Below are 16,095 nucleotides of genomic sequence, written 5' to 3'. Positions count from 1 at the left end.
CTCTGCCTTTCCCCTGCACAGAGATGTGGAACACAGGACAGGCCCTGGGGAAGGCAAAGGAACCATTTGGGTGTGTGAGGATGGCCCAGGTTGGGGAACGGGCTGGGGCAGTGGAGAATCTTGGTCCCTTATAGATCTCTAAGCCCCCCAGTGATGATGATAGCTGCCACATTTTATGTCCCACTGCCCACCGGATTCTTTGCATTCATTTGTTATTTCAAGTCCCCAATATCACTCTGTGAGGAACGTATGCTTGTCCTCACCTCACAGGTGGGCAACGTCGCAGAGTGGTACAGAACAAGGACTCTGGAACCAGACTGCCTGGGTTTAAATCTCGGCTACAGCTCTTACCAGCTGTGGGATTTGGGGCAGGTGACTTCGCCTTTCTGTGCCTCAGCATCTTCATCTGTAAATGGAGAAAATAATTGTACCTATTTCATAAACTTGCTATGATGATTGCATGAGTGCATGCATACAAAGCGTTTCAAACAGTGCTCTGCACAGAGCATACACCCAATAATAATAGCTACTGCTTTTACAAAAGAGAATTCATGTTGAAGAAAGGAGATGACTTTCCCAAGGCCACTTGGCTTGTAAGTGGCTCAGTGGGTGTGTCTTGGTTACCTAACCAATAGGTCTCCATGCTCGGAAGTAAAAGAAGCTTCAGGGATGGTGGATCCTTTTCAAAACTCTGGCTACTGGGTACAGGGCTCAGGGCTGATTTCTCTAGCCCCGCCCTGCCCCACCCCGCCCCGCCCCAGGGCTGGAGCCTGGAGGCAGGCCCTTTCTTTCTACCGAGCAACTGGAAGAACTGGCCTCCAAGTCTTGCTAGGGGCTGGGAGGGCGAACAAGGGGGCATTGAGCCTGGTGGGGCCTCACAATGGCCACTCTGTCCCAGCTGGCCGGGGGCTGGGCCCGTTTCCGATGGGGACAATAGTCAAAAGGCAGTGACGCTGGCAAGGCCTGGAATCCCGAGCGGGATTTTCCAAGGCCTCAAAGCCTGCTGTTTGTCCTCACACGGGGACCCAGGAAGCCTGCCTCCCTGTCTCCCTCCAATCCCGCCCACGCTGGGTTCTACGCCCAGAGGCCCTGGCCCCCTCCCCAGCCCTAAGGTGCCCTTGCAGATTTGCTCTCCCCGTTGGGGGCACATACAAGAATCAACCAGTGAATGCATGAATAAGTGGAACAACAAATTGATGTTTCTCTCTCTCTTACTCTCTAAAAAAAAAAACTTTGAGGTCTAGGGTCCGAGTAGGAACCCTACACACCAGGGATCCGTGCCTAATGGCCTTTCCCTGGGGCCTGGGATGGAGGAAGCTGCCCCACACCTGGGGCACCAGGACTTGGTTATGAAGGGAGGTGGTGAGGGTCAGCCTCAAAGAGGCTGAGAAGCTTCTGGTCATGGGCAACATGACCTCAACACTGTACTTGAGTTATACAGTGTCACATGGTTGGCTCTGAGTGTCCAGCATGCTTGGCCGGTGGCAGCCAGCTCTGTGGCTAGAGGGAAGCCCAAGAGCCTGTCAAGAGGTCTGTGTGGTGAGCAGACAGTCAGCAGGTTGCTAGTGATGTTCGCTCATGCTCATGAGGCAGCTATGTGTCGAGGGCAGTGCTAGCTCCCCCTCATGTGAAACTGGGCCTGGGATTCCCAGAAAGTTTTAGGTTAAATCTGGACAAGTCCCAGTGCCTACCAAGTCCCTGACTGCAGCAGAGACCCCGGGCCACTGGGCTTTCTCAGAAGACAAGGCTGAAAGGGTGAGACTCTGTCGTCTGCCTCCCAGCCCTGCCCAGGCCTGGCCTTGCAGCCCCACACTCAGCCAGCGGCTGCTCTGTCCTCTCTGCAGCATCCAGAGCCTAGCCCCAAGTCTCTGTTTCCTCCCCTGCTCCGGGCTCAGGCTTCTACCAGGCTCTGCTTGGGTATGGCCAGGCTGGTTAGTGGGACTTTGAAACCTCCAGCTCCCTGTGGTGAAGACAGAGCTGAGTAAAAGCCCCCTCCACCTCCTACCCCCAATATCTCCCTCCCCACACAGCCAGGGACATTCTGAGGGCAGGAGATACATTCCAGGGTCCCCAGGGGGACTCAGAGCTGGCCTGAGGGCTATGGGGCCCTGGTGGCTCTGACCTTGGCTTCTGCCTCTTGCCCTCGCTCTTCACCCCGGGCCCATGCTCCAGTCTTCCTCTCCACAGCCCTGGCTCCCCTTTGCCTCCTGCTGGGCCCTGACCCTGCCACTTGAGGTCTCCTCCAGCTCTGACTCAGGAGCTGGCACTGTCCAGCCCCTACTCAGGCGGGCCTGGGGGTGGCAGCTGGGCCAGGAGCAGAGTGCTGGGGGGAGGGTGGCTGTCCTGCTTCATGCTGTGTTAGCGGGGAGCAGTGCCCAGCTGCGAGCCAGGCAGGTGGGGTACTGAGGGTCACTACCCTCCTAGTTTGGCACATCAGAGAGAAGAGGCCCCCACCCAGGGAGCCCAGGCTTGGGGGAGGCTAAGCAGGAGACCTGGACCCCATTCCCATGTAACCATGATAGATAGTGTCCCCAGCTCGACCAGAAAACAGGGAGAGAAAATCAGCCCCTAAGGGGAGATAGACTCCCTGACAAGGACAGTCACACAGAACCCTGTGCCCCAAAGAACAAAAGATACACAGGTGCCTCCCAAGGGAACAGATGCACAGGCTTTGCAGGACAGAGAGAGGACTTCTTACCCTGTGGGACTAACACAGAAACAAAGCCTCACTCCCAACTGGGCCAGAGACAAACACGTGGACCTCCCCAGAAAGAGACGCACCACCCTCCCCACCGTGGAAGGACAGACCACCACTCCCAGAAGAACTGACAGCGACTTGCCGCCTCCCAGCCAGTCCAGATCCAGAGGCCGCCTGATGCTGCTGGAGCTGGGAGGTGCCTCTTTCTCACGCTCTCTGTCACTCTCTCCTCCGCCCAGCCATTTCCTCTGCCTCGGAGGAGGGGGTGGCTGGGAGTGACATCCCAGAAAGGGTGGGAGGAAGAAGAGCCCCTGCCCAGGATCTCAGTGGGCAGATTTCAGAAGGGGACAGCTGATCCTCCTCACCCTGGAGGCCCAGACCGGCTAAAGGGTCAACAGGCAGGGTGCCGGCTACCCAGCCAGGCTGGTCACGGTCAGGAGCTCCCAGCCTGACGTCAGTCCCACTCATTGTTGTTGCTGGGGCTTGAGTCATTCCTGTGACACCATAGAGGTCAGCTCTGGAGTGGCTGGGGGTGGCCTGCAGGGCCAGCTTCAGGGATCAGCTCTCCCCTGGGACATGCACTAGGATGGGTGGGGCCATCCGAGGCCACACTCACCGTGCAAAGCCAGCTGCCTACTCCCAAGGTCTCACGTTGGCCTTCAAGGTCCCTCCACAGACCTTTGCTGCAGGCCTGGCTCAGAAGGCCTCAGCCAGTTGCCCATTTGCCTGGCGGCCATGGCTCTGGCCGAGAAGTCCTCGCCTCTCCTGCCTCAGAACTCGCAGTTCTATCCTCAGTCCTCAGTGAGACCTTTCCCTCCAACTCTTTTCTTTCCTCTTTCCCAGGAAGCCTCCCCAGAATAATTCACTGTAGCCTCACTTCTTTCTGGAATCCTCTTCCCGCCCGTCTCCACAGGCTGCTCTCCTGCGTTCTCTGCAGCTGTCCTGGTCACCTCCCAACCTGCTGAGAGCATGGCTGGGGACTCGTCACCACTCCAAATGTGCCACTCTCTGTCCAGGCCGCAGGCATCCCTCTGGAATGACAGCAGAGCCTCCATGCTGGCCCCATCCAGCCCTGCAAATCCTGCTCCCATTAGCCCTGGCTGGTGTGCTCAGTGGTTAGAACATCGGCCTGTGCACTGGAGGGTTGCAGGTTCCATTTCTGGTCAAGGACATATACCTGGGTTGCAGGTTCAGCCCCAGTTGGGGTGTAGGAGGGAGGAAACTAATCGATGTCTCCCCCTCTCTCCCTTCCACTTTCTAAAAAAAAAACAATGGAAAAAATCAAGTGAGGATTAACCAAAACAACAACAACAACAACAAAACAAAACCCTGCTGCCATTTCTTTCATACCACGTGTGCTCTCTTGCTCAGGTATATCTCCTAGTCCATCTCCTCTGTAAGGCTCTGAGCTCCCAGAGGCCAGGGTTGGGACTTTTCCACCTTGGTATGATACGGGCCTAGCGTGTGGGCAGTTATATATGTGTGGCATGAATGAATGAATGAATGAATGAATGAATGAACAATTACCTCTTGATCATTAGGGGTATTGGCGTAGGATGGAAGGGTTGGATGGAAGGATTTGTTCCACATAGTCTCTCTATTTTGACCTAGACCTTCCTTCCTTGTCAGGAACACCCACATGGGTGTAGGACCCAGGAGTGAGGTGCAGTGAGAATCACCCTATAAGGATTCAGGGAGGTAAGAGGAGACAAGTCTTGGCCAGCATCTGGGCCTGAGATGAGAAAGGTGAGAGGGTTCGGCCTCACCCGCAGGCAAGAAAGGCTCCATGGATGGCGGGTTTGGAGTAGGGGCTAGAATGGGTGAAAGAGCTGGTGGAATGAGGAGAGAGCAGCTGTGTGGCCTTGGCAAGGGTATTAGTCAGGGTTTCCAGAGGAGCAGAACTCGGCAGGATATAGATATTTATTACGAGGAATTGGCTCATGTGAGTATGAGGATGACAAGTCCTAAGATCTGTAGCCAGCGAGCTGGAGACCCAGGAGGGCTGTGGTGCAGCTCCAAGTGCTAGGAGCCTCAAGACCTAGAAGAGCAGATACTTCACTTCAAGTTTGAAGGCAGGAGAAAGAAACCAGTGTCCCAATTTGGAAGCTGTTAGGCAGGAGGAGTTCTCACTCATTCAAGGGTCAGGCCTTTTATTCTATTCAGGATGATTGCATGAGGCCATCCTCATTAGGGAAAGTAATCTACTTTTCTTAGTCTCGGGGTTCAAATGTTAATCTCATCCAGAAACCCCCTTATAGACGCATCCAGAATAACGTTTGACCAAATATCTGGACATTCTGTGGCACAGTCAAGTTGACAAATAAAATTAGTCATTAAAGCAAGTTACTACATATCCCTGACCATAAGCCTCAGCTTCATTATGTGTAAGTTGAGGGGAAATGATATTTCCCTTCAAAGGTGGTTGGAGAAATCAACACATAGCACATGTGAAGTAAGGCATGGTGCCTAGTAAGGCTCAGTGGCTGGTAGTAGGGATGATGATGATGTCAGGATAGTGGCCCTGAGTCAGAGGTCGGGAGAGGTCAGTCACTCCCCTCACTCACTGCAGTGTCTGGAAATTAGGCTCCCCAGGGTTCCTCCCCTGGGGTTCCAACCTCCCAGGGTCCCCATCCTTTGGCTCCTCACAGACCCTTCTCTCTTAATATTTTATCTTGTTTCCCTGCAGGTTAAGTCCAGGCTCCAGAAAAGGTTGCTGGTGTGTACGGCAGGCAGCTTTGTCCTTCCCCAGGCCCTGGGGGTACTTGGACGCTGCCTGGGGAGAGGTATCTGCAGCTGGGACAGACACAAACCAGAGACCAAGGCTGCACAGGGCAGAGCTACGGGAAGGAAGGGGAAAGGGAATAGATTGTGTGGGGAGGTCAGCCAGAAGACTGGCTTGAGTAGGGGGTTTGTAAGAAAGGGTGAAAGGGGAAGCCTAAAGGTGACAGTGGTATGCCAGCTGGTACTGATGATCAAAGTGTAATCCTTCATTCATTCTGGACTTCACATTCAGTGATGGCCTATAGCTTGAAATTGGCCATAATAGCCCAGTCGGTGTGGCTCAGTGGACTGAGAGTTCCCAGTTTGATTTCCAGTCAGGACACATGCCCAGGTTGCCGGCTCCATCCCCAGTAGGGGGCGTGCAGGAAACAACTGATGGATGTTGCTCTCTCATATCAATGTTTCTCTCTCTCTCCCTCCCCCACTCTCTAAAAAATCAATGAAAACATATTTTTTAAAAAAATGGAAAGTGGGCCTGGCCCATGTGACTCACTGGTTGAGCATCAACCCATGCACTAAGAGGTTGCTTGTTCGATTCCCAGTCAGAGCACATGCCCAGGTTGTGGGCCCAATACCCAGTTGAGGGCATGCAGGAGGTGGCCAATCGATGTTCTCTCTCATCAATGTTTCTATATCTCTCTCCTTCTCCCTTCCTCTCTCTCTCTCTCTCTCTCTCTTTTTTTTGATACATGCCCCTAGCGGGAACTGAACCCGAGACTCTCTGGTCCGCAGGCCAACGCTTCAACTGCTGAGCCAAACTGGCCAGGGCTCTTTTCTTTTTTTGGGGGGGTATGTGCCCCTAGTGGGAACTGAACCCAGGACTCTCTGGTCCACTGGCCAATGCGCCAACCACTGAGCCAAACCGGCCAGGGCTAAACCTCTCTTAATAAAGAAAAAAAATTAAAAAAAAAAAAAGTGGTTGTAGTAGAAAATTGGCAAATGCTACTAATCAAGGCATTTCTCCACCAGAGAGCAGGTGTTGGGGGCGGTATATTGGACTGTGGTAGTGCACAGGAGGTCAGGGTGGAGAAACCAGAAAGAAAACATCTGTAGTGGTAAGGAATCCTGTATTTGAATCCCAGGCTCTGTCATTTACCCAGTGACTTTGCACAAGTTACTTAACCTCTCCCAGTGTCAATTTATCTCGTTAAATTAATTACCATATATGCATCACTTAGAATCATGCCCTTTCCATTCCATTCAGTATATGTTATATATTTTTTATTTTGGAAGAGAAAGTGCGTGCTAGGAAAATGAGCATCTTAATCCCCAAGTAAACAACTCAGGAGTCCTTCTGTTGGCGTTGGGGGCATGCCAGGTTCTGTGGGCATTAACAGAGCAACTGAGAAACCCCTGTCTGCCCTGGACATACAATCTACTTGGAGAACAAAACATGCTCCCAGGAAGTTACACAGCACGAAAAATACACTCATATTCATATAACACTTTACAGTGTACAAAGGTTTTTCATATGAATTATTTCTTGTAATCCTCACAACAGCTCCCCGTTTAGAGGAGGAAATCAGGATGAGTGACCTCAAGAGGCACACACAGAGGCAATGGCAGAATCACCAGCCTTACACGGACTGTTACCAGAGGTCAAGCACCAAGCAGTGCTTCTGTATGATGACAGAGTAAGGTCAAGTCCCTTTCTCCAGCCTCTTTGTGGGGCCAGGGATCCTGTCTTTTATGCACTGGAAAAGCTCAAGTTTTGCCACCCACCCAGCGTCATGCAGAAAACTGGCCCGGGCTCATCTCCAGGGCATCTCTCCAATCAGCATGCTCCTCATCTTGGGGAATCGGTGCCCCTTCCTGGCCTCTGAGGCCAGAGTTAGGGACCCTATCTCCCTGCTAGGGGCTGGCTCGCCGCGGACGACTCCTCTCAGCCTAGGGAGGCAGCACAGAGCTCATCGGCCTCTCCTTCCCTCTGATCTCTATGGCGGAAGTGAGTCGTTCCGTCCGAAGCACAACAACATTCTCGGTGGTGGGAGTGAATGGAGTCGTCCAAATGAGGGGGATACTGCTCACCGTCAAATGGTAACATCCGAAAGATAATAAAGAAAAAGGTAGCATACGAATTAAAGAGCAGTATGTGACTACCTTTGTCCCCCCGCGTGAACGGAAGGCGGTCTGGGCCGCTGCACCTGTGCCAAGGCTCGGCCAGCCGTGCCCGCCCCGCCGGTGGCCGCTGGGGCAGGTGGAGCCGTCCGGCTCGCAGGGGCGGGGCACGGGTTTCCGGGGCCGGCGTCGCCTCCCGCCGCGGTGGTCTGGTGCCGGGGAGCGTGGTGGCGTGGCCCGCGGGTCCGGGCGCGGGTCCGGGGAGGTAGGGCGCCGTCCTGACCGCCTGCCCCCCTCTCCTGGGCGAGCGCGGGGGTTCCCTGAGCCGGCCGGAGGGAGGGCGCGCCCCGAACTCCCGAGCCCGGCCAGGTGGGGCGCGGGGCGCCGCCCCCGAGACCTCTGCGGAGTCAGCTCCACCTCTGGAACCCGAACTTGGAGGTTCTGGGGGAGTGGCGGTGGACAAAACGGGACCCAGGCGGGAAATGTTTCTGAATGCGGCTGTCTCTCTGGATACCCAGCCGAATGCTTTCTGTTTTTGCTTTTAGTCCTTCTCTTGCGCTCGGCGGACGGCGGACCTGCGGAGATCCTACTTGGGCGTGAGGAGGAGGAGGAAGGGGATGATCAGAGCCTGAGTGACCCTGCTTCAGCCTATCGCGTAAGGTGGGCATGGGGGTGCCCTCGGCTCCAGCCTGGCTCCGAGAAGGCATCTGTCAGTCTCCGCCCTGGGCTCTGCAGACCTGGGCCTAGGGCGACCCGAGAGATGAGACTTCCCAGGCCTTGCTTTGGAGATTCCCTGCTCAGCGCGGGGTGAGGGCGAGGGCGAGGGCGAGGGCGAGGGCACGGGCACAGACAAGCGCACCACAGACCAAAGGTGGGAAGGAGGCTGGAGTTGGTCAGTACTGATTTCCTGGAGAAATGAAGCCTAGAATGGCACTGAGAACGAGGGAAGAGCCTGGGCTTGGGACAGAAGTGGAGATGTATGGGCTGTTTGAAGGTTTGTGGGGGACACCACAGGGGCACGTTGTGGAAGAAAGGGGAACTGGACCTGAGCTGGGAGTCTCTAGATGGGAAAGTGCTGGATGGAGTTAAACTAGAGGGCCGGAATGAACAAGAGAGCCCTGCTCATCCTCGATCCGAGAGTGTAGGAGAAACCAATCCAGCAACCCTTGGAAAGACTTGGACTTCCCGGGTCAGGATGAATTGAGCAGTAACTGTGCTAGGTTCCAGGTATGGAGTTTCTGGTGATGAATATGAGAGTCCCTGCCCTTAAGGAACTGTCTGTCTAGTGGGAGAGACAGGACAGGATAACCAACTATGACTCGTAGTACAAGTGGACCAGGGCCTTATGGTCAGGTGAGAGGCAGAGCGTTTGACTTCTGATTGCTGCCCTGTGTGTTCACTGGTGAGCACCACTGTTAAAGGGGGACAGAGACAAGCTGAGATACACTAAAAAAAGATCTGTCAGGCCCTGGCCAGTTTGCTCAGTGGTTAGAGCATTGGCCCTCGAACTGAAGGGTCACCAGTTCCATTCTGGTCAAGGGCACATACCTGGGTTGCAGGTTCCATCCTGGGCCCTGGTCAGTTCGTGGGGGAGGCAACCAATCGATGTCTCTCTCTCCCTCCCTCTCCACCCCCCCTAAAATCAGTGTAAAAGTATTCTCAGGTGAGGATTAACAAAAAAAGAAAAAAACCTGTTACGACCCTGAGGAGATAAGATGTGAAGGTCCAGTTGGCATGTTTATGGGGAATGGACATCTTTAACCTGTAGAAGGGGTGAGGGGGTGATGCAAAAGAGTTGCCTCTAAATATCTGAAAGGCTTGTTTGTGGGAAAAGGGTGAGATTTATTCTGTGTGGCTCCTGATACCAAAATCAAGGCTAGTGGTTTGAAGCACTAAGAGACTGCTTCAGTAGAGCTGTCTAAAGATGGGATGATGTGCTGGGAGAGGTACTGAATTCCCTGTCAGGGAGGTTTTGGTTTTTTTTTTTTTTTTTTTTTTTATATAATAGTCTCTTTTAATATAAACAATTGCTGGAATCAATCAATGTCCATTTCAGGAAGCTTCTTGTCTGAATCCGAAGGCACAGCTGTGTCTGCACCCTGCTCGGCAGCCTGAGGGCCTGGGCTGTCTCCTTGTCCGTCCACTGGTCCATTCTGCTCTGCATTTTTTTGCTCCTCATCAGGGAGGTTTTTAAGCTGAACACTCTCTAAGAAACTTGACTGTTCCCTCTCCCTCCCTCAGATTCAATTACTTACTAAGTTCTGGTTCTCAAGTATGTTCTTTTCTTGCCACTCTCTCTGCTAGTGCAGTCATCTTGCAGCAGTTACAATATAACTATAGCCGCTGATACTGCGTGTTCACTGCTTGCCAGGTACTACTTTAAGTGCCTTAGGGCTGCTAACTCAGCTATTCCCCCAGACAACCCTTTTAAGGTAGCTATTGATAATATCCCCTTTTTATAGATTGGGGAAACTAAGGCACACAGGAGCTAAGCAGCTTGCCCAAGAGCACACAGTGAGCCGTTGGCAGAGCTGGGGTTCCAACCCAGGCTGTCTGGCTTTAGAGTTACTTTCTTAACCACTATTCTGCTGTGTTTTACATGTGTTGTTTTCCTTAATCCTCACAACCTTCCAAATTTGTGGATAAGAAAACAGACTCAGAGAGCTTGTGTGATTTGCTTAAGGTCACAGCAAGATATGGGAGAGCTGGGATTCAAACCCAGGACCGCTGGACATGAAAGCCCCCACTCTTCCCTTCATTCCCCCCATATCCATTTTATTGAGTCTGTAGCTGCCACTGCTGTATTGGCCTCTAGGTGGATCCCTGGCCAGCCTTTCTGCTTTAAATTGGCAAGTTTTTACCCCAGAGCCTGTGGATGGCCCTGGAAATAAGCGAGATTTGGTGTGTATGTGCATGGGCCAGTCAGGTTTTAAAGCCGAGTCTTAGCTGCCATGGACTTCTCAGAGCATTTTGTGACCCCCAAATAGTGAAGAACCCGAGTTAACTTTCTGATGCACAGGCTTGATCTTGGCACAGTGATGCGTCGACTCTTCACTGCCCTCAGGATAGAGTCCAAATCCTTAACCTGGTCATTCAAGGTCCCAGGAAGTCAGACTTCCTGTTTCTACTCCCACCTCGTATTCTCACTGCTGTGGTGACATTTGCTTGCATGTCTTTCTCCACCTTGGCAGCGTCTCACAGGCAGTGGCCATGTTTGCCTTTAATGGCCAGTGCCTGGCAGGTGTTGCACAGTGAGCGTGGTGACCTGCACTGAGTACCACAAGGGAATTCCAGCCTCGGCAGGTTGTTTGCCTGATAGCTTTGACGCTCTTCCCCTTTGAGACCTCAGTAGTCTAAGATTCTCTGCTAGTGGGTGCTGCCGAAATGCAGAGCTAGGCTGTGGAGGCAGGGGCCTGGCTGGGTCTGGAGGGATGTGAACAGAGAATATACAGATCATTCAGAAGGTGTCAGCATTCCGACCTGGCTCCTCTTGCAGGGCAGCCCCTGGGTGGGGTGAAACTCTCTGTCTTTACTCCTGTCCCCACCCTTGTTGTGGGCCACTGGCTGCAGGATGAACTGTCGTTCGGAGGTGCTGGAGGTGTCCGTGGAGGGGCGGCAGGTGGAGGAGGCCATGCTGGCTGTGCTGCACACGGTGCTCCTGCACCGCAGCACGGGCAAGTTCCACTACAAGAAGGAGGGCACCTACTCCATCGGCACCGTGGGCACCCAGGATGTCGATTGTGACTTCATCGATTTCACCTACGTGCGAGTCTCCTCTGAGGAGCTGGACCGTGCCCTGCGCAAGGTTGTTGGGGAATTCAAGGTAGAGTGTGACAGTCCCTTCAGGACTCGAGGGAAGCATCCTTACCTACTAGGTTGGCTGTAAATAACTGAGATGGAAAGGGCGGGGCCAGGGCTGCCCCAGGAGGAGTGTGGAGGTCACCACACACCACGGGGGTGGGAGGAGCATGGACAGAATTATTGGACCAGATGATCCCATTTGCTTCTCAGATGAGAAGAGGGAGAGGGAGCCAAGCCTGATCCCTCCTTCCACTCCCTTCCATCTTCAGTTCCTTGGCTTCCTTCTTTCTAATCAAGGATCACTGGGCTTTATAGTCCCTCCGCCTTTTCTTTAGAGACAATGAGTTTAGGTTGTCATTGAGCGAATAAAAGGGAGGGATTGTGTTTAGCTGGCGGTGGAGAAGGCAGATAGGATTTACCTGGGGAGTAGAGTAGGCGATGTTGGAGTACATTTTGAAGGATGGGGCCAAAGAGGTGAGGTTGTGGCAGGAGGAGGAAGGCCCTTCAGGTAAAGGTGAAAAGCAAAGATTTTGAAATCAGACAATCTGTTGCAGTCATTCACTGGCCGGTGCCTTTTGGCAAGATAACTTGACTCTGAGCCTCATTTTGCCTCAATACTGCCTCCTAGAGTTGAGAGGAGTAAGTGGGATTGTGTGTGTAAAGTGCCTGGCCCAGAATAAATGCTTAAAAAACAATTCTGAACAAAGCTGGAGGAGTTGGGTGAGGAGACAGATTTTGTGGTTTTGCTTGAACCACACTCAATTTTAGGTGGGCAGTTTGCTGAGTCACATCACCCAAATCCTTTACTTTCTCTGTTTCTCATTCCCTGCCCTCCCTAAAGGGCAAATAGAGTTAAGACAGCATAAGTCCCTAGGGCGTAGGAAGCAGGTGCTCACAGGAAAAGAACTGCTGTCTCAGCCTGCCTGTTTGCTACCCGTTCTTCCCCAGGATGCACTGCGCAACTCGGGTGGCGATGGGCTGGGGCAGATGTCCTTGGAGTTCTACCAGAAAAAGAAGTCTCGCTGGCCTTTCTCAGACGAGTGCATCCCCTGGGAAGTGTGGACAGTCAAGGTGCATGTGGTAGCCCTGGCCACAGAGCAGGAGCGGCAGATCTGCCGGGAGAAGGTGGGTGAGAAGCTCTGTGAGAAGATCATCAACATCGTGGAGGTGATGAATCGGCATGAGTACCTGCCCAAGATGCCCACGCAGTCCGAGGTGGACAACGTGTTTGACACTGGCTTGCGGGACGTGCAGCCCTACCTCTACAAGATCTCCTTCCAGATCACTGATGCCCTGGGCACCTCAGTCACCACCACCATGCGCAGGCTCCTCAAGGACACCCTTGCTCTCTAGGCTGTGCTGGGTGCCTCGGGTGCTCCTTGATGGCTTGCAGACCTTGGCTTCTGGGGCTTGTACTGTTAGCCCCTTGGGGCTCTGGAACCTGCTCTGGGTCCTTGGTAAGACTTGGAAGGGCCATTCCCTGGCTTGCTTGATGGGTGGCTGCCAGCGTCTGGTCAGCTTCGTAACCTTCTCCGACGGTCAAGTCACCACCTCTCCGGAGGGCCCCCTCCTTGTCCACTGTACAGAAGTGCCATCACTAGGATGGTGAATAAAGTTGAGAATGTGCATTGGGGTTGAGCCATCTCTCCCTCGCTTTGTGTTCTGCCCTGAAACATTAACACTTTCTGTCAGACTTGTGAGGACACGTGTGTGTTGAGGGCATTATTCCAAGATGGGGGCAATGGGTGGATAGGGCTGCAGATGGATTAAAGCAGGCCAGTTTGGTACTTTGTTGGACATTCTCATAAAGTCACACCTACCTGGGTGTGACCATGGTCAGTCCCTTGAATGAGGACACAGATCAGGACCTATTGCTTTTATTTATTTAAATTTATTTTTTGATTTTAGAGAGAGAAAGAAAGAAACATCAATTTGTTGTTCCACCTATTTATGCATTCTTTGGTTGATTTTTACATGTGCCCTGACCAGGGATCAAAGTTGCAACCTTGAATTGGGACAGTGCTCTAACCAACTGAGCTACTGGCCAGGAGGATCTATTGCTTTTAGATAAGACAATGCTGTTTCTCACCTTCCCCAGGGAAGTGTAATTCCCTGGCCTTTGTAATATGTGGTCTTTGTTTGATGGTTCCGAAGAATATCTTCTCTGTCTTCATTGAGCATACACAGGCCCAACGTACACCAGAGAGCTCATTCGATTTGGGGTTGCTTTCTGGAGAGAGATGGGCCAGCTTGAGATGTGTCTGGGGACACTTCCTCCAGGTTGGGCTGGCCCTGGCTGGTTGTTAGAACATTGATTGCTTTGGTAACTCAAACTTGCTTCAATACAAGCATACTCAAAATCAGTGCACTCCATTGTGTGCTATTTATTGATTATTCCATATTTTACAATGCTTTTTGGCTACATCTGGGCCAGTTTTAACAGACTTAACAGTGAACTGTGTGTAGGGAGGGAGGCTAAGGGAGAGAGGGTCAGTGTGGGGGAGCGGTCCTGTCCATGGTCCTGGAGCAGGTAGGTAGTAGCCAATATTGCCAGAAAGTATTAGTACATTTTTCTCATTCCAAGCTGTTTTTGGCCATCATGAGAGGTTTTGTGATGTCATACCCTTGATCTCTAGGGAACTGGAGAAGTCAGGAGGTTCTCCGGGGTTTGGAGGTGGGGATCCCACTTGGCCTGCTGCAGTGGAGGGCCTTTTCCTCCTATCTGGCCTTCAGCTAATCTCTTCTGAGGGGTCGGATGACACAGGAGTTAGCTAACAGTGACTTTTAAAGAGCTCAAGGTTGCCTGGCCAGTGTGGCTCAGTGGTTGAGCGTCGACCCATGCACCCAGAGGTCACCAGTTCCATTCCTGGTGAGGGCACATGCCCAGGTCGTGGGCCCGATTCCCAGTGGGGGCCATGCAGGAGGCCGCCAATTGATGTTCTTTCCCACTGATGTTTCTATCTCTCCCTGTCTCTCTCAAATCAATAAAGGAAAAAAAAAAAAAGAGCTCAAGGTTGCTACAGGAGTTTTTAGGAGACCCGGGAAGGAGGGTCTTCCCTCCTTGGCTTGGCTGTGGGATACCCAGCTGGCAGCATGCTCCCTTTGGTGGACAGGACAGTAACATCTCCATCCCTTTTGGCATTGAGATTTCCCAAAGGTAGGGACTGATGTGCTGAAGGTCAGAACCCAAGCTTTGGTGACTTAAATTTGCTTTCCCATTGGTCTGTAACTGTCCTTGCCCTCGGGCTGAGCAAAGGAGCAGGGGTAGGCCTTAAAGTCCCCCTGTCCTGCCTCTCTCCCTGTGTGGGGCCAAGGAGGCACTGGCCGGCTTGTCCAGCCCCTGGAGGCTCCCAAAGGGGAGAAGGGATACTCATCACTCAGGTCTTAGAGGCTACTCATTTATCTCCTGTCCCCGTGGCCACCTGGGCCATCTGGCCATACTGAGGTTTGCTCAGGGGCAGAAAGCCCAGAAATGGGGATGGCCCTTGCTGGGTCTGTTTCCTGCTCAGCACCCCAGCCAGCACCTGGAATAGAGTCTGGAAGATCTTTTCAGGGTTCTGAGAAAGGCGCTATCTGATTTCCTTTGCTAAGGGGCAGGGAGAACCTTGGGGACAGGATTCTTGGGTTTTGCTGGTTGGGCGCATAGACCAGATACACACTCGTAGGTGTGTGTGCTTTTGGGACAAGAAGATAGATGACTCCTGGCCTGGAGGTCTGGGCCCTAGTCCACACTGGAGGAGCTCTCTCTAGGAAGGGCCTGAGCACTCTGCAAGGGGTGGGTTGGGAGACTGGGATCCGCCCCTTAGGGCCCTCCCAGATGCAGTCCGGGTTTGTCTGCTGACTGGGCTCCCACACATCTGTGGGTCCTGGGCACATCTGGGCAGCTGGCACCAAAGCATGAACGTCTCTCAGGCAGGCTCTGTGGCCAGAGCCGCTTGGCTGATCTGCTGCAACCAGTCTGGGGTGCAGCCGGAGCTCCCTGAAGGACCGCGCCTCACACAGGCAGCCCTGCTGGGCGTGCTGGCCCTGCTCGTGCTCTGTGGCGTCCTGTTCCTGGGAGGCGGCCTCCTCCTCCGTGCCCAGGGCCTGACTGCTCTGTTGGCCCACGAGTGGCAAGCGTCCCCGGAAGCTGAGTCTGGCAGCGACCACTCCTAGGTACCCCATAGGCACCCGGCTGAGGCTGCGGCTGTGCTGGTTGCGAGGGAGCTGCCGCGGGTGCTGCAGAGTGGAGGCTGGGCTCCTTCCTGAGGCCAGAGGCCGCACAGGTGAGGGGGGCAAAGGTGAGGGGGGCTGAGGGGGGACAGTCCCGTCAGCTCTTCAGCGCCTCTGGAAGTCCCCGGGGTGGTCTCCCTGTGCTGGGATCTGAGGAAAGGGGCTGCCCCTTCTCCCATCTATAATGCCTCCTGCAGTGGTGCCCCCACCTGTCTTTTTTCTAGAACAGGCAGTCACTGTAACTGGAAGAGGGAGAGGTAGGGCGGATGGAAGAGAAGGGCATTTGGAGGGGCTCCAATGTGCTTTGGAGACTTTCCTTCCTGTACCCCCTTTGCTCCAGCCCCAACTCTGTGGCCCCAGAGCTGCCGGTCCACTGGGAGCTGGAGGAGAGACAGCAGCTCAGACCACCTCGGCCTTGGCCTCTGCGTCCTCCTCTCCTAGAATCCTGGCCCTGGAGGGGTTTGGGTAAAGGGAGTAAGATTCCTCACTGTGACCTCCCTGTTGGGGCAGAGACGGGAGGGCAGAGCCGGGGGCCTGGGTGGCCT

General features: G+C 53.5%; 2 protein-coding genes across 8 annotated transcripts; both read left to right on the top strand.

Annotated features, from left to right (window-relative positions):
• Nucleotides 1-7,459: 7,459 nt before the first annotated feature.
• Nucleotides 7,460-13,246, top strand: ATG101 (autophagy related 101). 7 transcript variants are annotated; one of them, XM_036252887.1, is made up of 4 exons: nt 7,460-7,516; nt 8,083-8,192; nt 11,108-11,360; nt 12,287-13,246. In XM_036252887.1, exons 3-4 carry the CDS (start codon nt 11,109-11,111, stop codon nt 12,689-12,691), a joined length of 657 nt encoding a protein of 218 aa, XP_036108780.1. In that variant the 5' UTR covers nt 7,460-7,516; nt 8,083-8,192; nt 11,108; the 3' UTR covers nt 12,692-13,246. The 7 variants fall into 7 exon arrangements, with proteins under 7 accessions (XP_036108780.1, XP_036108778.1, XP_036108777.1 ...); XM_036252885.1 differs by having other exon boundaries at nt 8,083-8,197; XM_036252884.1 differs by having other exon boundaries at nt 11,034-11,360; nt 12,287-12,976.
• Nucleotides 13,247-15,235: 1,989 nt separating this feature from the next.
• Nucleotides 15,236-15,493, top strand: SMIM41 (small integral membrane protein 41). Its single transcript, XM_036251548.1, has one exon. The coding sequence runs from the start codon at nt 15,236-15,238 to the stop codon at nt 15,491-15,493; it is 258 nt and encodes an 85-aa protein (XP_036107441.1).
• Nucleotides 15,494-16,095: the final 602 nt, after the last annotated feature.

The sequence above is a fragment of the Molossus molossus genome, unplaced genomic scaffold (assembly GCF_014108415.1).
Source record: "Molossus molossus isolate mMolMol1 unplaced genomic scaffold, mMolMol1.p scaffold_m16_p_10, whole genome shotgun sequence".
NCBI classification, from domain to species: domain Eukaryota; kingdom Metazoa; phylum Chordata; class Mammalia; order Chiroptera; family Molossidae; genus Molossus; species Molossus molossus.
Note: the sequence above shows the minus strand (reverse complement) of the source record. Positions and strands in the feature narration are given on the sequence as shown.